The following is a 27,466-nucleotide window of genomic DNA, read 5'->3' as shown; positions in this document are numbered from 1 at the left end:
GTACTTTTGGCATGTTTGGTTGACTATGGAAAAGTGACAAATTTCTAAAGTGCTTATGTTTGGTTGATCATCCACTTTTCTGAGAAAGTTATGTATAATTCCTATTATACCCTTAATAAAAATTAGGTCTTTAATGCCTCTTTAATGCTTCTTTAATGCTGAAGGGACTTTTTGGAAAAAAATAAAAATGGAGTGATTTCCGCCTCATGGGAAAGTAACTTTCCTATGTTTTTTATGGAGAAAAACTTTTTCATAAAATATGAGAATCATATTTTCATGAAAATATAATTTTTTATCTCTTTTTTTTGAAAACTTCAATTAAATAGAAGTTATCTCGTTACTTTTTTTTTTTGTTGACCATACTTTTTTTTTTTTTTTTTTTTCCGAACCAAACGAGCCCTCAGAGTACTGCAGCCTCTGGAATCAAACGGGTCTCTATGCCAAATGGCAAGAGGTGATTGGTGATATTAAATAGAAAGAACCAATTCCCTTGTTCCTCGTGGCAATTAATACATGTGGGCCCAGAGATTTTCTTTTTACTACGGATCCCTGCGGGTAGCGATGCCTCGTACAAATCTCGTCAAAGTCTCCAGGTGTCGATTATCTCTATGTAATGAATTTTTTGGATATTAAATTCGAGAAAGGAGGTGGGAAGCCATGACGGAACCGAAAAGGGGCATATCCGGAGCGGGGCCCGAGGGGAGTATTTCTTTTCCGTTTACGGCAAGAAAAGATCCGGTGGGCCAAAAAACCGCTCGCTTTAGAGAAGAAAAAACCTAGGGTTTCATCTAGAACCCCGTCCACGTTTTTCTTGTAAAGAATCAACTCCGGAATCCTCTTGGAATCGCTCCCTTTCCTTCTTCCAGCTTTGGAGAGGAGCTGTTCAATCGACTCTTAGAGCCCTCATCTTGCCGGTATTTTGATCCTTCCGCAGCCATTAGGCTCCGAAACGTAGCCAGATTAGACAAGAAATGTTGATTAATCGGTCTTTTTTTCTCATCTTTTCTTCTATCTTATTCAGTTAGATTATTGTTGTCTTCGAAGATTTTAATCTGGATCTATTTGCATGCTCTTTAAGATTTTGGTTGTATGTATATTGTCGATCTTGTTTTGATTCTGAAGTAGTATTTTTCACTCGAAGAGTTGAATAGGTTGAAGCTTCGGTTCTGATATACGAGTTATTTCTTGATTCTTGAATTGCGTGGTCTAAAGATTTTTTTGAAGTAATCGAATGTACACCAAGAATGATGTGCTGAGGGGTTTAATAGATTGAATCTTTGGTTTGTGAGGGTTGGGTTATTGTGGGTTTTCTTGAATAGCTTATCCTGGAGTTATGAAGTAATGAGATGGTCGTTGAGAAGTTTTTGGATTTTAAAAGGACTTGGCTGGAAGGTGTTCGGTGAATTGGTTAGCTGTTATATAAATCTTAAAAAGGTTCTCAAATATATGTAGAGGGTGCTGCAATTTGCATTGGGACTGACATTGCATTTAATTAGACATTGGAATGTATATAAGATAAGGAGGGACCGAGAGATACGCTTCTCCGTGCCTTATGGTTTCCAAGGGGAAGGACAGGGAAGAGAGGAGGATAGAAATGTAGCCTGTGGTAGGTGAGTGAAAGAATATCTGAAAGCTAGTATGAGAAAATCTTTGGCATGATTTAATGTGAATTCCGAGGTTATGCCTCTTTTAGTGTTACAAACAAGAGAGAGGACCTCTTGATTTTTCCAACAGGCAAAATCTGTATTAGGTGAATTGCAACCGGTGCAAACTAGGATATGCCTTAGCTTGCTGGCCTTATCTCATCTATATGACGAGCCTTTTGTAAATCACAGTACAGTGAATTTGATGCCCATTTTGTCAGTTATTACTTCATGCTAATCCTTTTAATGGTTGTGCCAAATTTTCATCTGAGGCACGATTAGGCCAGAGGATGGTCTGGCAAGAGTTTTGCTAGACTGATGTGTTAGTTTGAGGACCCTTGATTTTTGGTTGCACATTTTAAGCTAATGGTTTAAACAGCAGTCCTTCAAGATTTTCGGTCGCTTGGAAAAGGTCTTGGCAAGAGGGAATCAGCAAGATTGATGTTGAGAACTACATAACAGATGTGACAACTTCACCATGCTCTCCTTTTTTGTTCATTTTTCCCAAATAAATGATGTTCTTAAGCATTAGCTTAGGCTGGAAGGTTGCAGCGATTGGGGCATTGCTTTTTATTCACTCAAAGAAGTTCATTAATTGCTTCCAGAAGGTGAGGTTAACGAGAGATGTGTGATGTACTGCGTTGGAGATAAAAATTAAAATTCATCCTGTAGTTTCCTTTCTACTTTCCAAATCTTGTAGTAAACTCTGGTTTATGCTATTTCTATTTGTGCTTTGTTTTCTAGGTTGAAGCTTCCCTCAAATATGGGAGATTATAGAGGAAAACTTAGGAGAGGCAATGCAATTGAGGAATACTTACATGGAAAAGGTGTCATTTGTTTGCATGCATTTTCAGACTTGTCACACATTTCACCAGCAACATTTGTCTATCTTCTGAAGGAATGTTACATATGTGGTAAGTTTTTCTTTACTTAGATATATTTTATACACCAATCATGAACTACTTACTGAGATCGACAAGTTCTAAATGCAGAATGGCATATTCTCTTATTATTGAATGCGACAATCATCATACCATGGAAATTTGTAATGGTATACCCAACCATAAGTGTAAAGTATGTGCTTTCTAAAATAATGGTGTCCTAGTGCTCGATGCTTCCGCCATTGTGGGATTTGGGCAGGGCCAGATGCATGCAGCCTTGCTTTCGTGTGCAGACAGGCTATTTTCCTATTTTAAAACCATGATACCTAGGATACATTGGAGTAACCTTGCCGTTGCATCAAGGCCTGCCATCTAAAGCTATGAGGTTTCTAATGGAGCACTAATTATTCCTATGTGATATATCTAACTTTTCATTCAACTTCTATTTTCTCTTGAACTTTTAGTGACATATCTATCTTTTTGTTTGACTTCTGTATTATCTTACTGTGGAAAAATAGTTTCACTTACAAATTTATCAAAAAGATATTTCGTATGTGACATGTATATGCATGCTAGTTGAAACTCAATAAACTAGCTGCTTTGCTAGTTGCAAAGATATTTTGATCCTTTTGTAACGATCAGTTATTTTAATGGCCAATGCAAGTTATCTTGGTTCTTAATGTCTGAATATTTGAAAAATGATTTTTAGGAGGATAGTGATGTCTTATGTTTTTTGTTTATTGATGAAGATGGGTCTCCAATGTACTGAGTCCTACAGTGAGGTTGTGAATTACTCGTAATATACAAATATCTTATTGTGTATTGTTGCAGTACCTTTGGTGTTTCTTGCTTTTGAATCTTTTATCGCAAGTCATCTGTATGAATCTTTATCCATGATGTCTCAAATCCTCTTTTCTGGTGACTTCAATTCATGTTATCTTAGGCTTTGCTTCTCTTTTTTGACCATTTAATCTTAATTTGAGTACCTTTTCTTAGATCACATGTTTTATTTTTATTTGCATATGTATTTATTTATTTATGCATGTATTGAACATGCATTTTTGTATAGATAACCATAACCATCAATAGTAAGGCTGCTCCATTATCACCTTGGTGTCATAGGTTCGAAACATAGAAACATCCTCTCAGCATGTGGGGATAAGACTGCGTACATCCAACCTTCCTGGATCCTATAGTGGCAGGAGCTTTGTGCATCAGGACGCCTTTCTTTTTTAACTATAACCATCAAGCCTTGTCCCAACTATTTGGATCAGATTTATTTATCCTCATTGACTAAGCATTCCTATTTAGGTTTGCCTTTAATGTTTTTGTGTGTACATCAATATATAGACATATATACCCATGTTTACATGTCTGCATATAATTGGTTGGTGTTATGATCTTGTCAAAAATGATTGTTTCCTCATATTTTCTAATTGGAATTCTAATGTCGTGAAGTTTTGAAGTTGATCTTTGAGTTATAGTGGATAGATTGATCTTTGACTAAAGAGGACTGGATCTTCTTATGGGAACTGATTATTTTTTTCAAAAATGTTGGATACTATAGAACTGTAGAATAAGGATTGCCGAGCCAGTACCGGTAGGCTTATTGGTCGGCTACCGGACTAGTACCGAACTGGCCGAAAAGGTCACAGTGCGTTGCACTGTGGCATATCGAATTGAACTCGGTGCTGGTTCGCACCGAGTCCTGTCCGAACCGGACGGAACCGGTCCGGTTCCCTCCGGTTCGCTCTTGTATTAGCCGGTTCCACCCCTATGGGGCCGGAATCATTTTCTATGCCCGAACTGTCCCGGTCAGAGACCGGACCTGTTCGGTACGTTCGGTATGGGCTGAACTGGCCGGTACCGGCCAGTTTAGCATTCCTTGCTGTAGAACTATAAATTTATTTCCAAAATTGTGGATGCTATAAAATAGACTTGAACACTAAATCTATAGCTGAGTTAGGAGAATTACTTTATGATGTTATGAGATACAAAATATTGTTCAGGTAGTTGATTTATTCATCAGCTGTTGGATGATCCCACATGCTACCAGATTTTAGTTAGTTTATAGAGGATCTCACTCACCAGTGAAGAATAACCATTATTATTATCATGATTGTAGATTTGGAATGAGAAATAAGATTATGTTCTCTGTAAGGAAGTCAGAAAGCTTGTGTTATCTGTCCTTTTACTGGCATAAGAATTTGTTAAAATTTGGAGGTGGATGAGGGTGGGATCATTTAAGGGTTGCCTTGGTATTTCTAACTGTTCAGGTAAATATGGGTCTGTATTTGCAAGACACAGGCTGATGTGGTCGTTAAATAAGGTCTAGATGTGTACTTGGAGTCAGAGCCGCATCTAAGCACTAGCTCTGGCTTCAAGATCTGGACCTGGATAAATTTGGTTCTTCTGACTCTGCATTTAAACCTGCAGCTTTGACAAGGGGAATGTTAGATTTTACTTTTGAACTTCCCTGCTGATACTGACACATCGTCCCAGGTCTGCATGCTTCTGTAAATATGAATTGAATGCCTCTTAAATTGTACTGGTGAATTCAATTTTTTTGTTTGTTTGTGTTTTGGAGTTCTTCACGTATGTAACTATGTAGGCCTTTTGAGTTGCTTGTGTTATTTAGTGATTAGTTTGTTTTTAAAATCCTAGATAAGCTACTGAGCTTGATGCTCATTTCACCAAAAAGCTTTAAATGTTGGAGGATCACTGTTGCTGTAATAGAAGACTGGCACATGTTTTTCAATGCTGTACTTAAATAGATAGAACTAGGCTTGTTAGTTACTGTTATGTTCTTAGTAGTCACATATTGAAGTGCATCATGTTTTTGTTGACCTGATAGCAAGGTTCTTTTGCATCAGTTTCTTTGATTTAGAAAATACTGTGCCTCATTTGACTATGCTGATGACAGGCACGCACAAAGCAACTCGCAAGTTTCGAGTTCTTCAGCAGCAAGTTTCACGAGCCCTGTATCATGGACCTCAACCTGGACCATTCACTTTTATCATTCAATGCCTTTATATTGTTTCTTTACTGGGACCTAATCATGCTGATGGGTTCAGTCACATGCTGATTTCCTCTCTTCGGAATATAAGAACACTGAAATCCGTGCTAGAAGATTTTTCTGAAGCAAAGCACCTTGTTGTAAAGCTATTTCTCGATAAATTTGCTTGTGCTATCACTGATGATGAGAGTATAGTTGTAAAGTTGTTGGAGGAATTTGATGTTGAGTTGAAAGATATTGGAGATGCCATATGTGGTTCAGAGTTGAATAATGGATGCTTAGACCGGGCAGAGGCATATGCTAAACAATTTATCTCTGGTTTAATAGAATCAAAGTCATATATGGCTGCTGTAAAGCTGTCAGAACGATTTTCCATTCAACATTCTGGGGAGTCTTTTCTTGTAAAAATGATGCAATGCAATCAATTTGGAACAGCAGAAAGATGGGCTACTTTTATGGGGAAGCCAATGATATGTTTACTGGTCCAAAAATATTTGGACATGAATTTGCTGAAGCTTGCTTATGACTTGGTAAAAGGTAATAATCTCATGCAGGAGTTTCCAGATGTGTCCCATTTATATAAAGAAAGGTATCAATCTCATGTCTCTTGCCTTTCAACCAAGTTTGCTTGGGATAAGGTCCTTCAGTTATACAATCTTCACACGCATGTAGTTTCTATCTCAATAATTCTTAGAAGTTTTCCATCCAATTGCAGTTCATTAAGAAAACTGGCCGAAAGAGGGTGTTGGGATGTTGCAGAACAGAGGGCAAACAATGACAGGGAACTTTTAGAGTTCCTGGTAAGAATATTAATTTTATCTACCTGTATGTGGCGAAAACCTTTTAGGCCTTGTTTATTTGCTTGTATGCATTGACAATTCATTTATATTCACTCATAGTTATGGATGACTCCATTAACATAATACTATTAATATATAAGTGCATACATACCTTGGGTGGAACTGACTTTCTTTCAAAAGGAGCACAGGTTCTTTAGTCACTGATGTGACCTAAGTTGGGGTAACAAACCTTTTTGACTTTTAAGTTTTAACTACAGCAGTCAAGTTGTGGTTTCATGTTTCTTGGGAAGCAAAAAAAAAGAAAAAGAAAAAGAAATAAGAAGGATGAAAGGAGGAGACGTCAGGAAGAATAGACGAAGAGGAGATGAATATGGGGAAAAGAAAGAAATGGTTTTAGTTTGACTGCTGCTTGTTTGATGTTATCAAGGTAAAAGGTTGCGAGATGAGAGCCAAGAGTGGAAAAAGTAGGTCTTAGGTTAGGTGCATGGATTTTTATTTTGATTTTGTAATGCTTTGTTCGATATTTTCATAATTCATGTTACCTCATGCACCTAATATATATGCACACATTTAACACACACATAGGTATACACGCACATAGGTATGCGCACACACTCACATGAGTTCACATTCATATACATACATATGACATACACGCACATAGGTGCCGTATCGTACTGGACCAGTATGCAGTTTTGTACCTTGCTGACACTCGGTATGACTCACTGTCTGATATTGTACCACGTACCGACATTGTCATTGGATGGTACCGATATGGGGTCTGGTACCGAGCGGCGAGCCTTGCTCATATGTGCTGTTTATATTGTTTATATTGGAGAAACATGTCTTTGAGCAATACTGAACTTTGTGAGCCTATCTTGCACTTAGTTTTATAATTCGCTTGAAATGCTTGTTCCAATGAAGGTATATCTGGCCATGGAAGCTGGGTACATGGAGAAGGTTGATGAATTGTGTGAGCGTTACAACCTTGATGGTTTCACTAAAGTGGTTTCGGGTATGCAAAATATGCTTTGGTCTTTGAATAAATCATCTAGAAAAATGTAGATCAGCTTTATCAATTGTTGGGTAAGATGTCTCTTCTGAATCATTATTTATAAGCTACAGCTTGCAGTGTTATGTATTTTATTTGTTTGACTGTGATTCAGGGAAGTATGTCTGATGGGATTTATTTATGGCCATTTATGCTTAGTAAGTTTTTCCCCTATTAGATATAATTAAACCTGATAGCCCTTTCTTCCAGGGTATAATATCCAAGAACCTTCTATACTTCCATAATTTTTGTTGAGGCTGAATGGTCTTCATTATAGCTGTAAATTTAGTTATAGGGTATAATATCCAAGAACCTTCCATACTTCCATAATTTTTGTCGAGGCTGAATGGTCTTCATTATAGCTGTATATTTAGTCATTGATGACTTTTCAAAATTTCCTGAATTTTATAAAGTAGTGCATAGGGTCCAAGAATATGATTGTTAAATTATTTAAATTTATGATAATATAAGGACTTCAAATAATTTCTAACTTTTAACAGTCCATAAGTCCATTTTGGAGCAGCTAACTTAATGAGATGGAGGAAGAACCTGATTGAACCATTCTACTCTGCGTATTAGATCTCAACCATTAGTTCAAAGGTTGCTCTTCATGCAGCTTACTATTAATCATCATGTGTGTGATTTTGTCTATAAAAACTCATTTCCACTTGACCTAGCCTTTTCATATTACCATGTATCAATCAAGAAGTACATTTTTTTATGCCAACAGGACTTGGTCCTGCTGGTTGGCACTATTCCCTTGTGGGGAGAGGTGTTAGGTTCAGTGTTGGGGGTGGCATGTTACCACCATAGTTCTCAGAGAGAAAATAATTACATTCACTTCTATGGAGGCTTCTGTCGCAGTTTGCTGTATACACCTTATTACTCTTGAAGACGCTAATCCATTGGAAGTTTCTTAGTGCCTGCATAGCGCTTATTATCAAAGATTGGATTCTTCTTTAGGAGCCACAATGATGATTCCGATAATTGGGACTTCAAATCTAGTTTTTATTTTAGAAAAAATAAACTATCATATAAAATAGTAGCAGCAGTAGTATTTGCAGTAATAATAATAGTAAATCTTACAAAGTATTAAAGTGATAAAATATTGGTAACTTTAAAAAAATTGAGGAAGCATTAATTCTAAGTGATTCATAACTCTAAAATCTGTAAGTTCATATATATTTTAATGTAAGTTCCTTGTATTAGGGATTGAAAACAACTCTCAATTTTTGAAAACCATCTTTTCCTTCACCTTTGTCTTTTGATGTTTTACCTTTGCATTTTAAACTTTAAAGCCTTATACCTCGACTTGTAGCTAAAGTTAAAGATAATCATTCATTAGTTCACATGGCCATTGCTCTTGGTCATAACGGTGATGGTGTGTGATGCGCACACTGGACATGCACATACGACAAACCAATCGCTGCTATTTCCATGGACATGCAACCTACTCCAAATTCCATGATTGTAGAGAATTGGTAGACATCACACTCATCAACATTGATCTAATTGAGTGCTACCATGTTGACAATCGTATATCTTTTAAAGAAGCCACCAAGGATCTTTTTTTCTTTTAATTTTTTAAATTCTAGTGTTATATCAAATGCCCTTGTTATTCAAATAATGTAGCCTGTCCAATGGGATCAAAACTAATTGGGAAATCCAGCAGGATTGGGCTGGATTATCCATTGAATTCATGGAGTAGCTAGTCTAGTTGAGTAGGCCCATATGAATTCAATACCTCCCCAGCCCAAAAATCCTATGGGAGGAAAAAAGACCCATGAAGGTCCTTTTTTTTCTTCCTGCAGACCAACAGTAAGGCTGCAAATGGGTCAGGTTGACTTGTGACCAAACCCGACCATTTAGACCTGATCCGACCCGCTTTAAAGGACCCATAAGATTGGGTGGCCCTATATCTACAGCTGTGAGAGAAGTAGTAGGTGGATGATGACAAAACTTCAAGTGGAACGCCAACTTTGCGGCCTCTCCAAATCAGCTTCTCGGTTGCCCCAGTTCGTAGGTCCTGGACAATGCAACCAGATTTAGAGAAGGTTACATTACTTTCTTATATCTGCCCATGAAAGTCTTCTTTCTTCAAGTAAGAGAGGAGAAGATTCTCTAATCTTTCTGTAATTGACTCCCTCCCGAGTTCTAAAATTAGACATGTTCCACATTTCGGATCAGGTCTGGCTTTATTGAATTCTTATCCAACTTGACCCGACGTGACCCATTCTTTATCTAGGTCTAATTTGTCTTATAATTTATGACTCGACCTGACCCGAACCCGGTATACCTATTAAACTTGGAGGGGGTGGAGTGTGTTAAGTCGGTCTCTCAGTCTCTCCCGAATAGAGTGCCAAATCTTTTGATCCCCGAATACCTTGATTGATATCTCCCTTCCTTCGAAACGGCGGTCCTTCGAAACCCTAGGTATCTTGAATTGGCGTCGGCGTGCTTCGAGCCTCTTTCGTGATGGTCCCCCGAGGTTTCCCCTTCCACCATGTTGGCATGCTTTGAAGCCCTAGATCTCCTGAGGTACCCCCCTCCTCCGATCCTCCCCCTCCACCATGTCGTTCTCCCTATACTACTCTTCCCAACTCCTCCCAGTCCCATTCCGCCTCCCCACTTCTTCCCTTCCTCTTCCATGCCTCTCCTCTCCTCTCCTGAAGAACATGGACCGCTCTCCCATGGTCAGGTTGTGCCCATGGTGAGCTGATCTCTCACCCACCCATCTGACATCAGTTGGTGATCCTCCGCCTTTGATCTCACCTCTATGCTCCAATCGTATGCATGTACCCTCCCCCTTCCCCTCTTTTTCCTAGCTTCGTCTTTCCAACGAGATCACTTCCACCTCATCTCCTTAGTCTTCGCTCAAACTCTTCGTCTCTAACCCTAACCCTTACCGAAAACAATCATAGTATTTGTATTAATTTAGCAATTATTATGACTATGATTTGTTGAATTGTTACCGAATCATTGTGATTGGTTGATATTGTTCATTGCTCTCAATTTTGCGGATTCCTAGGCAATGCCCTCTTTTATATAAATACCTAAATGTATTTATGCCTCCGAATTCTTTGTGTTTGTGCATGGTTCTCTATGAAAAGCTTTTTGGTAAGCTAAAATACGATTATAACTTTCATCTAGATGAGTTTTTTGAGATGGAGGTTATAACCACATTCTTGTAATTGTTCATAAATTCGCACGACTGGTATATCATATATATGGGGCAATTACAAATACACCAGTGAAATGCAGGGTTGGGACCCAACTCGGACCCGACTTAGACCTGATCCGGACCCGAATTTTTCGAGTTGGGATCGGGCATACATGGACCCAACCTGACTTGACCCAATCTTCTATTGGCTGGGTTTGAGTCCAACATTAGGACCCGAGCAAGAAACTAGGTGGGGTTGGGGTCATCCATGCCTCGATCCAACCTGACCCATTTGCAACCCTAGCCAACAAGCCCCTAGATAGGATTTAGGCTAAGATTAGGATGGGCCTTTAGAAAAATATGGGTTGGGCAAGTCAGAAGTCCTGATTCTTATATGAAATCCAGCCCAATCTTGTTAGATTTTCCAAACAAGCCCTAACTTGTTTATCATGCATATTACTCTATCTCTATGATTGATCACAAATTCATTGAGGAGCAAGAGTGCAATGGCTACTGGAGTTTTTGTTGGTGGCACCCATCCATCTCTATAATAAGATTCATTTAACTTAAAACTCTCCACCAGCTAACACATCCTACCCAACGTTTTTATAGTGAGATTTGGCTGACAATTCAATACATGCTTGCTTGGTTTTCTACTAAGTTGGCTTGGATTAAGAGTCCTGATTTATTTTAAAAATGTGAAATTTGCTTGAATAGTTGAGATGCTTTGAACTAAATCTAAGGGCCATAAATCCCTCTTGGCAAGAAATTATTTGTATAAGTAATAAGATTTGTTTTTTATTTCCCTACTTGGTTTTGCCTCATCTTCTATGCAATTGTACATGTGAGATCTTGTGTTTCTCACTAATGCATTTTGGATTTTTGTTTGTCCATTCTTGCTGAAAATTTTGGCAAAAAATGCATAGACAAATTCTATATTCCCCGCTCACTGAATCAGTAGATTTGAATGCCTTCACCATTCTAATTTCAAGAAAATATTAGGCTTCCTATAAATATATGAGCATTGCCAATTCCCATACTCAGCAAACGAAAAAAGAACACTATATTGATTTTAGAAAAATAGCAAATGGTTGTGCCTCTATTTGTAGATGGCTATATAGGTCAATGTTGGTCTTTGCAAGACTTGGTTGCTTTTTTTTTTTTTGAGAGAGTGTGTGAGAGAGAAAGGGAGGGAGACCCACCTGCACTATAATTATCTAGGTACCAGTACATGGGGGTGTGCCAACCAGGACTCGAATCTAGAACCTTTGGTTGTAAGTAAAGGGGTATGATCATTTGAACAAAACCCTATTCATCTTGGTTGTTTCTTAGCATTACCTTATATGAATCGAATTCTATTGAAGCATAATTGCTGCTTTGAAAAAAGTATTCAAAATAAACTACAAAAACTTTTGCCACTCATATCCATCAAATGTGATTATTTAGATGAATTATGGGACTATGGAGGATAGGCTTGAAGCATGGTTATAAAAACCGGACCGCACTGGTTGATTGTACCAAAAAATGGTGAACCAGAGCCCTGGCAGATCTGGTGTCTTTATAGGACCTAATTTGCCCCCGAGGCTGGTGCAAACTAGATTGAATTGGCCGATTTTCGGGAAAACCAGCAACTCGAGAGGTCCAAAACTGGGTTAACTAGGTATAAAAATTGAACCGGCCATTTTTTTGAGAAAACCGGCAATGATAGCGGTCCAAAACCAGGTTAGCGAAGTTTAAAAATTGTGAAACATATTTTAGATACAATTATTAAACCAGTTTTGATTTTGGATTGCTTGGGTAGTCGACTTTCTTGAACGGCCAGTTCAATCCAGCTTCTGCTGGGTATGGTGCAGATCTGGTCTTATTAAGAAACTGGACCAGCTAGGGCTCTGGTTCATAATTTTCCAGTCAGATTGGGCGATCCGATCTGATTTTTAATACTTTGTAATTTATCACTAATTATGTATAGTTTTCTAATACTGTATATAATTTTTATATAAATTTATTTTTAAATATTTTAATTATACCCTGGTTTTGATTAACTTGGCAGTCAGACCACTAAACTGGTGACTTAGACCCTTGCCCGGGTTGTTCTCTTGTTTGACTTCAATAACTGTGGCTTAAAGGTTCTGATACATACTGATACCGGTGATCTAATATTACATAAATTGATATACAGGGTTGGTCTGGCTTAATACTTATCAATTATGACGTAATGTCACCGTGCCTTCATTCTTCTTATAGTTTTGGGAGCATTGGCATATATTATAATAAAACAGAAGTGAATCATATCATTGTTGAAATGCTGTGGGTGTCTTTTGTAAATGATGCTTTAGCTGTTTTGTTTATTATGTTAGGCTGTCCTTTCCAGTTGATGCTTAGCTGTTTTGTTTATTATGTTAGGCTGTCCTTTCCAGTTCTTGAGAGAGATTAACAATTTCTACGTCTCCTAACAGGGAACAGGACCTGATCAGGTACACATAATTAAGAGGATAACATATTATTGGTATATAAGAAGACAATTACTTGAAAATGCAAAGGTTATCGTTTTTAAGTTCTTAACATGACATACAAACTATGCTCAAAACAATTTTCGTAAAACTATAGTTTCTGTAACCCTCGTTGTTCTATGCATGTTCATGTCATGTGGCCTTATGATTTATGCGGCAACCATGAGACTGGAATAATGTATGTGGTGTGCAGATTAGCATGCAGCCTCAGTTGAGGTTCCCTGTATCTTAAGAGTGTTGCAGTGTTGCTGACTGCATAATTGTCAGGCCTCTTGTATTTCAGGACTGAGCAATGTATGCTCATAGCATCAAACTTCATGATTAATGTATTTTTTATCAGCCTGATCATTTGATGGTGCACAGTAACTTCTACACTCAAAGGTTTGACCTTAATGTTTTAAGGCATACCACTTTACGAATTAATAATATCTTTTTGTTGACTCTTTGTATTGTTCAATGTACCTACAGAACGCAACCTTAGAATTATTTTGTTTTTAGCAAACAAAGCAAGGCATATCCTATCTATACTTGGTCATCTTTAGGAATCCAGATATGCTTCATCAAACTTTACATATGTTGTATGTTGGCTCTCTAGCTGGCATCAACTCTTAGAATTAGTCTGAGTTCTCTGAAGTTTTGGTCAAGGCAGGTTTGAGAAGAGAGCGACCAATAGTGAAACCTAAAGGCTAGTTGGCGGGTAGAGAAATTTTACATATTGCTTATTTAAAGCTCAAGTAACTAGGAAGATTCTCCTGGATTTGAAAAACTCCTAAAGAAAGAGGGTTAAAGACAAGGATTTGTATAGGAAACTACATTCTTATGCAAATCACAAATTATAAGCTAGACACAAACTGAACTACTATCCTGTGACATTATAGTGGAACCCCCTGGACGAGAATGCTAGGAACATCATAAATAAAAGCATCTATCTGTCTGTCAATTTTCTTGATCAATCTACTTGCCCTAATACCTCAACTTAAAATACTGCAGTAGGCAAAACAATCTTCAAATATGGATAGATTGTGCAGATGATTTGTTAGAGAAAATGCACGTTTTTTTGGGTTCTTGTAATATTCTATGAAAATATGATTCCATCATTTTCATTTGAATTAAAGAAGGGATTGCTTCTTCTTTAATCTCTTTAGGTACTATTTTGTTTTTGCCTTGTCAGTAACACCAAGTTTAGCTAAACTGGAATTGTGACTAGTACAAGTGCTGGGTATTCCGTACCATACCATCGCATGGTACACAGCATTATACTTGTAAGATTAATAGGGTTACCTAGTGCTCTTCGCGCAAGAGGAAAAATAAAATAAAAAAATAGTGTGCCTTATTATCCTCTTCTCTTTTCTCTTTTATGCGAGCTTGTAGGACCAGTGTGACAATGGTGGTGGCAGGCAACTGCAAGGTTTCTGGCGAGGTCAGAGGGAACAATGGTGAAGTGAGGTTGGGAGGAGGGGAAGTTGTTGCTGGTGTTGTGCTGGTGCTAATGGTGAGGCAGGAGATGAGGTAGGCGTTGACATTAGTGATGGCATGGAGGAGATTAGCGAGGCTAAGGAGACCAAGAGGAAGTGTGGGTGTTGGTGACAACGAGGTCGAGGTGGACGAGGTGGTCATCAGTGAGAGGTGGGCAGCATCAATTCGGTGGGCATCGGAATGAAGGAGGTGGGAAGTGAGTGATAAGATTTTGAGGAGTGGAGTCGAATGGTTAGAATGAGGACGCTCAATGGCCTCGATCCTTCCTTTTTCAGTTGGGTGAATTGAGTCAGAACTGCCCGAAACAGGGGAGAACTGCAAGGTTCAGTCTAGTTTGGCCTGTTTTAATTGGTTCGTTGCATGCACTATTTCGAGAGCCCAAATTGCCCTGGTTCCTGGCCATTTTGGTTTGATACCCCTTGAATTGCCCAGTTAGTTCGTTTTATATCTATCATGGGTTACTTCTGTAGTTTGTTTTTCCAAAAAGGCCAAATTACTATCTTATGCAAAAATAAGAGACATTAATAATACGAAAAGGTGATCTAGGCATTGATGGCCACAAATCTGTTTTGCATGAAATGTATGCTCAATTAGTTGTATGGTATTTAAATGAGATTCTTTGAATCAGTTGGTTGATTAGGAATTTTCTCATCGATTAGAAATGGTCAGATGTTTGAAGGGGATCTTAATTGATCTATAGATATATTTTCAACATTTTGGCCCAGAAACAGTTGCTGAGCTCAATCACATTTAGACCTTTTGGAGATGTACAAATTGAAATTTTCAGACTCTAGAGTTTTCTTATTGTTATGTCCAGCTGTTAAGACTATGCATGCTCATAATACTTTTACTTGCCTAAGTTTTGTTATGAATTCTTTCTCTCATCAATAATTTGGTTTACATTTACTCCAGCATCGTTTCATTTTTTATTAGATTTCTTTATTGCTCCTGTATGATGCAGGGCCTGGGGAAAGCTCTTATGGGGTGTATTATTTGGATCTGAAGAAATTGAATATGGATGATATCATATGGGTTGATAACATTGATGGACTCTTAACCGCTAGGAACTATATCGAGGAATGTAAAATTGTTGGCATAGATTGTGAATGGAAACCTAATTATGAGAGAGGCAGCAGACCCAACAGGGTAACTAGTCAACTACTAGAAACTTTATACTATAGTTTCAGTTATTTCTTGAGCAATACCATTACTTATCAATCTTGTGTGCATGTGTCTGTGTTTTGTATGTGAAAGTAATAGTGTGCAAGGAAATGTTACATTGAATAAATATCACACATTGGGCTATAAAAGAGTTCTTCATAAATGACAATGTCTAGAAGTTCTTTTCCACCGTACATTGTGAAATAAATCCTTGACGGGCTGCTAACTGCTTTGAACCATATCAAGCAATGAATGTTAATTGTAAATAGAAACGTAATTATTAAAAGTCAGCAAGTTAAACATAGTAACTTTTTATTTAATAAAATATTGTTCTTTAAGTGAATTATTTCTTGCTTGATTAATAGATTATTAATATTTCAAATATTTTTTTATGAGATTTCACTAGTGGGTGATCCATTATTGCATGGATTAATATCTACATAGGATTAATCATGCCAAAAACCTTGAACTTTTTAGGGCATTTGAATTTCATCCTGAACTCCAATTTAGTGCAGTCAGGTCGTTGAACTTTCAAAATTTTGTAATTCATACCATAGCTGTGTCATCCATTTGGTTGCCATGATAGAGATGGTTACGTGCTGTCATGCGATTTGCCGATGTAAAAAGGGCTGATGTGGACAAGCTTTTCTCCCCCATTTTTGCCCCTCTTCAGTCAGAGTTTTCACTTCCAATCCTATCCAAATCCCGTCCCTCGTTTCTGGTGACCGGAGCGGCGACGGGCGTGAGAGTGGTGGTGTCTGCCTTTGGCGACGAGTGGCGGTGCCTAGGCCTCCATTTCATTGATAAAGGTCCTTAACTGACTTATCATTCTTGTCCACCTCTGCTCGCTTTCTCAGGTCCTCCATGATGGGGTTCTCAGGGTTGATTTCCATTGTGTTATTGGAGGACATGTAGCCTGCCAAGCTAGAGTCCCTCAGTGCCTGTGCCTTCATGATCCTTTCCATATTTGCAGTCCAACAATGTTCACTAATGACCAAATAGCAAGGAGAGTCGACCATACAATCAGACACCATGACCTTTTACACCTTGTCACCCAAAACTTTTTTGATCATCTTGCAAAGACCTTCAAATTTCTCCTTAAGGGCCTCCTTTTTCTTCTTCTTATCCTTACTCTCATCAAGCTTCAATCCTTTGTAGTAGACACCAATTTCTTGCCTTCAAACTCCCTCAGTTGACCACGGCATACTTATCAATTGCATCAACCATGAAAAGGACCTCATAATACTTCTTCTTCGGCCTCTCTAGGAATGGGGAGTCTCCACAGCCTTTCTGCTCTCACCATGATGTGGTAAATGCCATTCTGGCCCTCCATCATCCTTGTAACATAGTCCTTATGGCTGCTCATCTCATTACTTCTCTTGGTGGAGTGATACCTCAGCAAATTTGCAAGCTCTGCCCTATTGTGAGAGTCCTCATGTATGCGAAGCTTGAGGTTCTTAAAGAATGCCTTGTAGAAGTTGCTGTAGCCCTTTTTGCTTTCAGCAATCTCAAAAAACAATTTGATGCACTTCTTGACTAGGTTCTTGCAGATGACTTTGAGGATCTTTTTCTGCTAGAGCATCTCTCTTGAGATGTTCAGGGGAAGGTCCTCAGAGTCCACAATTCCCTTAATGAAAACTTGAATCAGTTCCTCACAATTGTCCATGATGAAAACACAGCAAACATAAAGCTTGATATTGTTGGGCTTCTTCCTTGTGTCAAAGGTCAAAACAAGCCCTCTTGGGCACAAAAAGGATGGCCTTGAACTCCAGCCGGCCCTCCATAGAGAAGTGCTTCACAGCCAAGTGCTTGTCCCAGTCATTGGTTAGACTCTTGTAGAAAGCACCATACTCTTGGTGATCTCTTCAGGCTTCCTCATTTAGATTGGTTTCTTCTTGTTGACCAAAGACCACTCATATGAGACCTCCTTCATCTTCCTTTTCTTCTCTCCCCTTCCTTCATCAACATTTTCCACCTTGCGTTCCTTAGTTTTCTTATCCTCTCTCCTTCACACTCTCCCAGCTCGCCTCATGGCCATCACAGGTCTCCAGTTGCCGGATGGCAAGGAGGAAAGGAATTGGAAAATGAAACCCTAGCCGAAAGAGGAGAGAAAGAGAGAAGAGGGGTGGGGGGGGGGGAGAAGAACTTCAGGGCTTTTTTCCCACATCAACCAGTAGAAGGGCAGATCAGCAACTTTTAGATGGCATGTGACAGCACAGGACCATCTCCGTCACAGCAATCAAACGGAATTCACAGCCAGGGTCGGAATTGAAACATGTTGGAAGTTCGATGATCTGATTGCTCTAAATTGAAGTTTAGGAGGAAATTGGCGTGATTAATCTTCTCTACATATTTTGCTAAAGTTTTCCATTATAACTAAATGTGTGTACACTGTTGCTTTTGTTTTTTAAAAAGTCATTCTCACAAATCAAATTCATTTGATTTCATAAATAGAAGTATTTTATGGTATATTTGTCATTTGGGAATTGTGTATCATACAACCACTTTTTATGGATGAGATTACCATATCTGGATGAGGAGTAATCTCACAGAAGAAGCTAGAAGCTAATTTTTCTATCACATCTACTTGAAGCTAATTCTGTTAGCAATTATAATACATCTAGATAATTAACTTTAGAAGCCTCCTAGCTCATGAATTTGATATCTTTCATGAGATATTTATACACCTCCATCATGTGTCTTCCACAGAAATGAATATCACTATTATGATTGATGTCCTAGATTTACTTCTATTAGTTAATTTGTCCACTAATGTTAAGCAACTTGTGTATCAGGTGTCTATCATGCAGATTGCTTCAGAAGTCCGAGTTTTCATCTTTGATTTGATTAAGTTATATGAAGATGAACCAGAAGCATTAGGCAGTTGCTTGAGGCGCATTTTGTGCTCTTCAAACATACTAAAGCTTGGTATACATTCATCACATGAAATGATAGTCATATCCGTTTTTCTATGAAGAAAGAAGAATAACATAATTTTTACTTTATGTTACTTCTTGCAACATATAGGCTACAACTTGCAATGTGATCTCAATCAGTTGTCATATTCTTATGGCAACTTGGAGTGCTTTGATTCCTACATCATGCTTCTTGATATTCAAAAACTGTTCAAGGAACCTAAAGGTGGTTTATCTGGGTTAGCAAAGGTACTTTGATGATTTATAGTATGGCACCCTAACTAATAATATTTATATGTCTATGTGATTATTCAACTGGTGCTTGTTCTGTTTGAACTTCATCTAGCAGTTGCTGTTACATTTTTCAATAGATTGAGATGATGAGTCACAGAATGTTTTGTGCCTTGAGCAGAAAATATTAGGAGCTGGTCTGAATAAAACAAGACGTAACAGCAATTGGGAGCAACGGCCTTTAAGTGAGAATCAGGTCTCTCTCTCTCTCTCTGTGTGTGTTCGTGTTCATGCATGTGTACGCATGCATGTGTGTTTGCATGCTTGTGTATATGAGCATGTGTGTTTGCATGCCTTCAACTCCCTCAAGTAACAACTTCCCCCCAATTCCCTCAAAACCAAAAAAAAAAAAAGTTTTAAGAAGGGGCTGCAGTATGCGGCAATCAAGGTTGCATAGCGCTGTTGCAATACGCAGATGCATAATTGCATGCCTATGCAGTTGGTATTGTAGAAATACTTAGAATTAAATAAAATTTGCAATGGGTGAAACGAGTTAAAGATGGCAATAAACAAATAAAAACTCAAGAAAAAATTTAAGCATTCACTGATGCATATTTGAGAACCTATCTCAATATAATATGACATATATTAATCGAGAAATAACAATATTTTCACATAATCTAAGCTTAGATTTCTGGACTAAGAATTGATGAACAATCAGTAAAACAAGCAAGCAGGTATTTGCCTTATAACTAAGCTTAAAGTACCTAGCTAGTAAACAGACATGCAGCATTTAAGCCACTAATTTTTAGAAGGACACTGAAATGCAAATACTCTTTTGGGAAGTGACTTAGCATTTGATGTCATCACAATTTGATCTGCAGGTCGCTTGAGCCCATATAAGCACCCAATGTCTAGTAGTGCTGCAATTTTTTAAACATGCAGCTGCATTAATTGCATTTATCAACATCGTCTTCCTATTTTAAATGAAATTATAAAATCACATCCAGGATGTTAGCATCAGAACTAAGCATGGAGAAAGGTTCACTTTCTGCCCTACACACCAATATATGGAGTTTCAGCATTGATCTAGATGCAATATCTGAATCTAAAAATTAAACAAGAGAATAGGTCTAACTAATTTGGAATTATTAGACATCAACTAGGTCAAAAAGGGTGATTAATCTGAACACAAAACTGTGTATGTATATGCAGAAAGAGTATGCTGCTCTTGATGCTGCTGTCCTTGTTCGTATATTCCATCATGTCCGTCAGCAGCCTCAGTCGGGTGCTAACAAGGAGTGGTGCAAAATTGAATGGAAATCTCACATTGTAAGTAATGAATGCAAATAGAGCAAGTTCCAAAACCTAGTTCATTTGAAAACAAGCCAAGCACATTTATACCTTTTTTTTTAATCTACTTACCAAATCGTTCTATACTTGTGCAGGAATCGCGCATTAGTAGAAGAAGGCCTACAAACACATCTTAAATTAGTGCAGAATATGGCAATAGTGTCACCTACCAATCCATTTCGAGGTTACTGTTTCTTACCTCTGCACCAGAATTTATCTGTTGCATAGCTTATTATACATATCTGGTCATCAAACACCACCTCACATTCTGTTGCTATTGCTGGTCAGTGGTCACCCATGCGTATAATTGTTACTGTACATAGATAAAGTTACTAATAGAAATGTTGATCATATTACACCTCTTGTTCAAATTGTTCCTTCAGTTAGTAGACTCTGCCTTAGCTTCAGTAGATATTGATTTGCCTTCACTATCCATTCAAGAAGTATTCTCATGCTTGATGCAGATGCAACTCAGTCTGTGTCCTGGAGCCTGGACCTGTACTGCTCAGGTTCTTCTGGTTAATCATTACTCAAAAATTTGTCTCACTGAAAAGTTATAGATTTTTGTGGTGCTGAACAATGACAATGTGGTCAGATGGACCATAGAAGTGAGCATATGCCTTTCTTGGTAACCGGTCACTCTGGGTACCGTTTGGCTACTTTCTGGCTAATGAGTCTCAATATCGGTCATTGTGATAGTTAAATGAATTAACCGTCTGTGTAGCCTGTAGCCCGTACATATATATTCAGTTGATATTGTGCATGAATATTGAAACCTTTGCCGACTCTGGTTTGTGATCCTATTACGAGTAGAGCTCTTTGTTAGTTGGGAATTATGATAACTTCTGGGATATGTTGGAAAGGTTCAACAATTACATATTTACAACTGGTTATACTGTCTGTTAGTTTTATAGACGTGAAATCAAAAAGAAGCCCCATTGATGATATCAGATGTTTGGAGAAGATATGGCTGTTAGTTTTATTGACATGAAATAAAAAAGAAGCCCCATTGATGATATCAGATGTTTGGAGAAGATATGGCTGGTTATATCCTGATAATATCTGCTTTGTTTCTAAATTTTAGTTCACGGACAGAGGAAAATAAAGTTGGAAGGATGTATCATGCTTTCAATTCTTTCCATTTTTTCTACTAAGCTTTGCCCCAGGCTGGTATCTCATTTGAAAAAATGTGCTCAGTCATCTCCTGTGGTTGGTCTATTAACCGCCATCTGATTCAGTGTGGCTCTCGTTGGTAATCTTACATAGGGGATGAACATTTAGGCAGAGGGTACACTTGAGGGTTTAACACGCCCACTCTTAGAAAAAGACATTTCCACAGAAATGGAGATTCAACTTATTAATAACCTTAATATCCCATATTTCTTTCCAGCTGCTTCATAAATGTATATTCAATGCATCTTGTGTTATAGGCAGAAATCTTTGGGCTGTTTTTGCCATAATTTTCTAAGAGATGTTGCAAGGACAAAAAATGCATCCCTTCCACCTTCAAATGGAATGCTCTTCACCTCTCGTCTCCTTTTCCATATTTTCCTAATACGACCTTGTTTCCATTTTCAACTTTGCCATCATCTTACTTATTTACCTTCTATATATTGACCCTCTCTCTATCATCAACTCTTTGTTGCAAACTCTCATATATTTCTTTGCATTTTTTCTGTTGTCCAAGAAAAAACCCTTGTTTTGCTATTTGTCCACCATTTACGAATGATTTCTTGTAATATATGGGATCCTCTCAGGGAGAAAAGGGAGACATTTTTTCAATCTACTCAACTCCGACTTTCATAGAAAATAAAAATAAAACAATGTTAATTCAAGAGTATGGTTCTCAGCCCTTGTTCTTTTATTAAATGAATAAAATCGTTACACATGTCCAATATTTATACTAGTAAGGTCTGTCATTTTTATTTGGGTCGGATTCTTCATCTAGTTAAAGAGGTTACAATTTTCTGGCTAGCAGAAAATCACATTAAAACTAAAATTATCGTGGAGTTAGATCTTGACTCTTACATCAATTATCTTTTGTTGCATCGCTTAATTTCTCTTGGATTAGAAGACGTGTCCGATTAAAGTTTTACATGTAAAGGAAACTTGTACTTTGTTCGGCTCATCTTGCGATGAAAATGTTGTTCAACCCCTATCATCGGGATACGACAAACCCCTAGGGGGTGGTGGCACCCCTGTAGTACTCATCGAGAGTTTTTTTTCTAAGTTTTGTTTTGGCGCTTGATAGACTGAAAACAGACATAAAGTTATGGCCTCCAAAAGCTGTGGTTTGTGATTGAGTTTTGGATATGATGGATCTTGCTCCAGATCCTGTCCATACCTACCCAATGTGGCCATAGTGGTCCATAGCGAGTGATCCTCGTGTATCAATATATAGCAAGCATTAAGTATGAATATGTCACTTTGTAGAACATATGGAAGAATCGGAATAAGAAATTTTGAGGGGAAGAACTTGGAAAAAAGCTCCATGCTTATGCTAATTTGTAGCCAAAACAGAGAACCTCCAGAGGTTGATCCGGAGGAAGTGATTGTTAAAATCAACCAAAGTTGCAAAAGGCAGATTTCTAGGCAAAGAAAGGGTCATGATGCATGGATCAAAGAAATATCTTTAAAACTAAAAGCCAAACCAAGGAATCTCAAGGTATATGGGAATAGTAGTAATAGTTACTGCAGAGTGAAAGAGATGAAGAAGGAAACTGGACATATCTTAAAAGTCAAAAGATTATATGATGATTTAATTTAGCATCTAAATTGCATGTGATGGTTGGGTGTTCAGAAATCCCATATGGGACTAATTCTTAAGGTTGCTTTTAGTTGCGGAATGAGGTAAGCCAGTGTAAATAGTTAACCTACTCCTAACCTGCTTTACATAGGTGTAAACTACCACACCCTATATGGGTGGAAAGGTAGCTTTACCAACTTTTTAAATTGTACGCTCTTCCCTAAGAATCAATAATTTCGGGTGTTCGGTAGGTTAAAGTGGAATAGATGGGTTAAAGGGCCTTTTTCCATTTAACCTTCTTTTAACCCTGAATAAAACAAGCTTAAGTGCTTAACCAATTAAAGGAAAATTAAACTGGTGTGTATTGTTTCAAAAAACAGCTTCTTCACATAAGTTAATATCATTCTACTTTGAAAGACTAGATGGAATCATATTCATAGCAGCATGAGTGGAGCTTGGAACTTACAGAATATAAGTGACAAGACTGCTAGATAACCCATAAATGCTTTATTTTTTAGGAATTTATAAAAGTTCAAATGGCTAAAAAGGATGTATGTTTTTCTCCTCAGATTATTTTCTTCTTCTTTGTCTTCACCAAAAATTATCTATTTTTCATCCTAAAATTATGAGCAACTTGTTGATCTCTCCTGTTCCCTACTTGTTTTAGATGTTTTCCATGTTGTCATGCTAAACGAAAAAAATCTTGGTTATACAAATCAAAACTCTTCTTAGGGGTTCCTGATCTTGATTAGAAGCTGTGTTTACTGGTGCCTCTGTTTCCAGTTTTCAGTTTTATCTTGTATTTGAACATGTTCCTAAATTTCAGAAATCTTTGGGTTAAATATTTTTTTCATTTACTTCTTAAGTAAAAACAAAATATCAGTCTGGGACAATCCCTTCATTGTTATTTCAACCGCCACACCATTGCTGCCGATGCTACCTACAGTTGCTGCCATCACATTGTCATTGCTGCCATCACATTGTCATTGCTACCACCATCAATATTGTTACTGTTACCCCTAAAGCAGCACTACTGCCTTCATTCTCCTGTTATCTCCAGCACCAGCAACACCACAACCACCATGACTATAAAACATTTGTTATATATATTTTTTTCTTTTGAGAATATAGCTGATTATGGTGTATGTTTCTGTATTCAAACAATTGGAGCAAAAGAGGAACAAATGGCTTGTTTCTGGTTTTTATAACCATGAAAAGTGACAACAATGCCAAGCACAACCTAACCTAACGAGTTATAGAAATATGAAACGTAGATAAGCAGCATACCAAGGTGAAAATTTTACTTCTAAGATGTTTATGTGTAAATATTTAACTTAGATGCCAGGGATGATTAAGGTTCCTTTAAACGAGTCTTTGAAGGTCTAAATGCATTTTTTATAACAAAATGAACCATATGGACTATCATTTGTGATTGGGCTTTTGAGTAATTTGAGAAACCTTGTAATGGAGGAAGCTGATGCACTATCTTTTGAATGGATAATTTGGTTCAGTAGTCTCCTTATTTTACAGGAAAGTTTCCCTCTTTATCAAAAAATTATTAGCATAAATTGCCATCTTAAAGTTAATTCCTAATTTTTAGTGATCTTTCCCCCCCTTTGTTTGGTCGAATTTACAAGTGATTTTGCACAGTAGCTTGTGACTTCTTGCGCTTAAGCAAAGGATTCAATCATAACAGATGCTTGCAGGGCCCGGGCTATCTTGAAAGTGCCCTGTGTTGGTTCTGAAGGTTTCTCAATTCTTTCTTATCGTCAACTAAAGCAAGTTTTAAACACAGGATTATTTGCTTTTTTAACATCCATCACATCAATCAATCAAAATTATATCTGTTGGTAAGTTGAATCTGGGAACTAGTATAATTTTAAGGATAGGCAAGAATAATATGCCCATGTTTCTTGTTTTTCCTATATAGTTCATTTTTGCAGGTAAAATGAAAACACTTATATCATTGAACAGATTGCAGGTTTCCCTAGTGTTCAAGGATCTCAAGGGTGATTGTCAGTGTTGAGAATCTCTTTTATTGGCCAAGTGGCAATTTGATGTCCATAATTATATCTTCAATTACTAATAATTTCTTTAGCTACACATCATTATTCATTTCTTTTGAGGGAAAAAGAGGAATGATGAGAAACCCCTACCCCCTTCCCCTGCCCCAAATTATCAGAAAGAAAAATATGTACAGAAAAGTATCCCAAGAAGCTAGTTAATGGGAGGCAAGGCAAAAGAGAGATTTTAAAGAAGCCCCTTCTTCATGCTTCTTGAGCCTCTTAGAATTACATAGGTCTCTCCACTGCACGAAGCATTCAAGGCCGACCTCAGCACTGCTATGATGGATGATTTGTGCTCAGAAACACCCTGTTATTTCTCTCTTGCTGCTCTTTTCAGTATATGTTTTTATTCTGTTAGCCAAATGATTTACATTATTTCCTTGCTTGAAACTTCACCTTGTCTTCAATGTTTTACTTATTGCTAGTAATATTAACTTCTTTTAGATTTATATGAATTATTGGTTACTGAATTTTATTTCTGACTCTTTATTTTGTGATTTTCTGAGATATTTTTCAGTTAATCTAATTCTGTTTTTACTTAATGAAACATTTATTAATTCTTTCCATCAAAGAAACATCTATGAACGCTGAATCTTTAATAACAGCTAATATTTACTATACAAGGCTATGCAGCGGTGCAGTTATTTTATCCATGACATCCAAAGTCTGCCAATCATCCTGCTGGAGGCAGTGATTGAGATGAGAAAAAGCTGACTGGTGCCAGCCTGTGTGTATAATGTAGTTTTGAGATGAACAAAGGCAGATGGTGTAACCCCTTATCTGACCTGGCCCATGGTCAGCTCACCCAACTTTGCATTTGGATGGGCTGAGCCATATTTGGTTGGGACGAGCCTGGTTGTGAAAACTCTTGGCCATTTCAAAGTCAACCACATTGCTTTATGCGCACATACAAGTACAGGTACCTTTAACATGCACTGAGTTGACATGATGGTCGATGGATATTGGTTGCATGGAAATTTGTTAACATGTAAATGTGGTCAAAATCCATGTGACATCATTTTCTAGTTTATTTTTTTTCTTAAAAACCAATGAGGTAAATCTTAAATGAGACCTGCTTAGTGGTTTCGGCTCACCTCTGGTACTTGATGTATATGAGGGTATACTTATGACAGAATTGCCTATATTTAATAGCCACTATTGAAGTTTCTAATAGTTGTTGATTTTCATAATTATATGCAGAACAAAATCATCTAATAAAAACTGAACAGTTATTTTCATCCGTGGAGTGAAAATTGTGTTCATGTGTTTGCATCAAGTTTGGAGTCTCTCACAACCTTCAGTTTAGCAGCAAAAATTCAGTGATTCATACTGCATCTCTATGCAAAGAAGCCACTTTATAAGCATTGATCCTAATTTATTAATACCAAAGAGTAAATCTTTTCTCTCAAAGATTTCACAAGAAATGTGCACTCTAAATTGTGATCCCAATATGAAACTGATTAGATGCAGAGTATTCAATGGCACAGTGTCGTTGCTATATTATTGCATAAGATGTTGCTAACTGTTGTTTATCATTTGTCATCATAATAGTCTGTTATCAACTATTTGTTAGGTTATGTGATGTCTTTTGGCACAGGCATTTTATCTCGTGACTATTGATAATACCATGTTTTGCTATTTAAATTAGCCTTGAATTTCATAAAAAAAAAAGCCTTGAATTATCTTAGACTTTGCCTTTTGCTTAGGCAGGTTAGCAACTTTTGCACTCTGCCATTTTTCTTTTTGCTCATTTAATTGCTTAAAACTCTCTGGATTCTCAGACCACAATGACAGTGGAGGTGAAATCTGGGCAATCTAGATACAATATCTGTAAGCAGCAACTGCTGCAAACTATCCTTGTGAAATTGTTTGTTGTTGTAGAGCGTTCAATTTTTTGAGGTGATTTATATTTGTAGAATATAGCTGTCATGAACTGCTGAATTTGGGAAAAGACTTGGACGGTAACAGTAACATTACGTGTACATGTGGACTTGGAGTGTGAGTTAGCGGACAGGTGGGCTTAATGATCTGACTATTTTTGCAGTCCCTGATCTTTCCTTTTGTAGGCTGCAATTTTTGTTGCCCAAGGAGATGTTGAATCTCTTAAATGTTGGTTACAGACAGGGCCGGCCCGAGCCCTAGGCGACCGAGGCGGTCGCCTAAGGCCCCGAGCCAATGGAAGGCCCCGGGAGGCTGACCAAAAGGAAGCAAAGGCCCCATATAAAACGGGATCAGGAGCTGGCTATGAGTCTTCCCCCTGATGGAAGGGAGGTGGAGAGTTTCCTGGCCTGCAGGGGGCAATTTGGGATGTTGGGGACAGTAGTTTTGTTTTGGGTGGGGAGAGGGAGAGAGAGAGGAGGGAATTGGTTGGCTTGATAGACGCCTGAAGCCACTCTTATCTTTCATCCCTTCTCTTTTTTGGTTTTGGTCTTGGTTTTCCTTCCCTCACATTACTCC

General features: G+C 37.7%; 1 protein-coding gene across 8 annotated transcripts; it reads left to right on the top strand.

Moving 5' to 3' along the window:
- Positions 1-610: 610 nt before the first annotated feature.
- On the top strand, positions 611-26,247 carry LOC103711235. Of its 8 annotated transcripts, none has more exons than XR_005507827.1 (12): positions 611-914; positions 2,388-2,557; positions 5,448-6,129; positions 6,256-6,340; positions 7,265-7,355; positions 15,499-15,683; positions 18,494-18,626; positions 18,726-18,862; positions 19,026-19,100; positions 20,060-20,176; positions 20,293-20,825; positions 25,634-26,247. XR_005507827.1 is itself a non-coding variant. In XM_008797305.3 (12 exons), exons 2-11 carry the CDS (start codon positions 2,407-2,409, stop codon positions 20,332-20,334), a joined length of 1,698 nt encoding a protein of 565 aa, XP_008795527.1. In that variant the 5' UTR covers positions 611-914; positions 2,388-2,406; the 3' UTR covers positions 20,335-20,381; positions 25,643-26,247. The 8 variants fall into 8 exon arrangements, 6 of the variants coding, with proteins under 6 accessions (XP_008795527.1, XP_008795524.1, XP_026662101.1 ...); XR_005507826.1 differs by having other exon boundaries at positions 20,293-24,793; positions 24,918-26,247; XM_008797305.3 differs by having other exon boundaries at positions 20,293-20,381; positions 25,643-26,247.
- The last annotated feature ends 1,219 nt before the right edge of the window (positions 26,248-27,466 follow it).

Source organism: Phoenix dactylifera, unplaced genomic scaffold, assembly GCF_009389715.1.
Source record: "Phoenix dactylifera cultivar Barhee BC4 unplaced genomic scaffold, palm_55x_up_171113_PBpolish2nd_filt_p 000283F, whole genome shotgun sequence".
In the NCBI taxonomy this organism is placed as follows: Eukaryota; Viridiplantae; Streptophyta; class Magnoliopsida; order Arecales; family Arecaceae; genus Phoenix; species Phoenix dactylifera.
The sequence above is the reverse complement of the archived record's forward strand: the minus strand, read 5'-3'. Positions and strand labels throughout refer to the sequence as shown.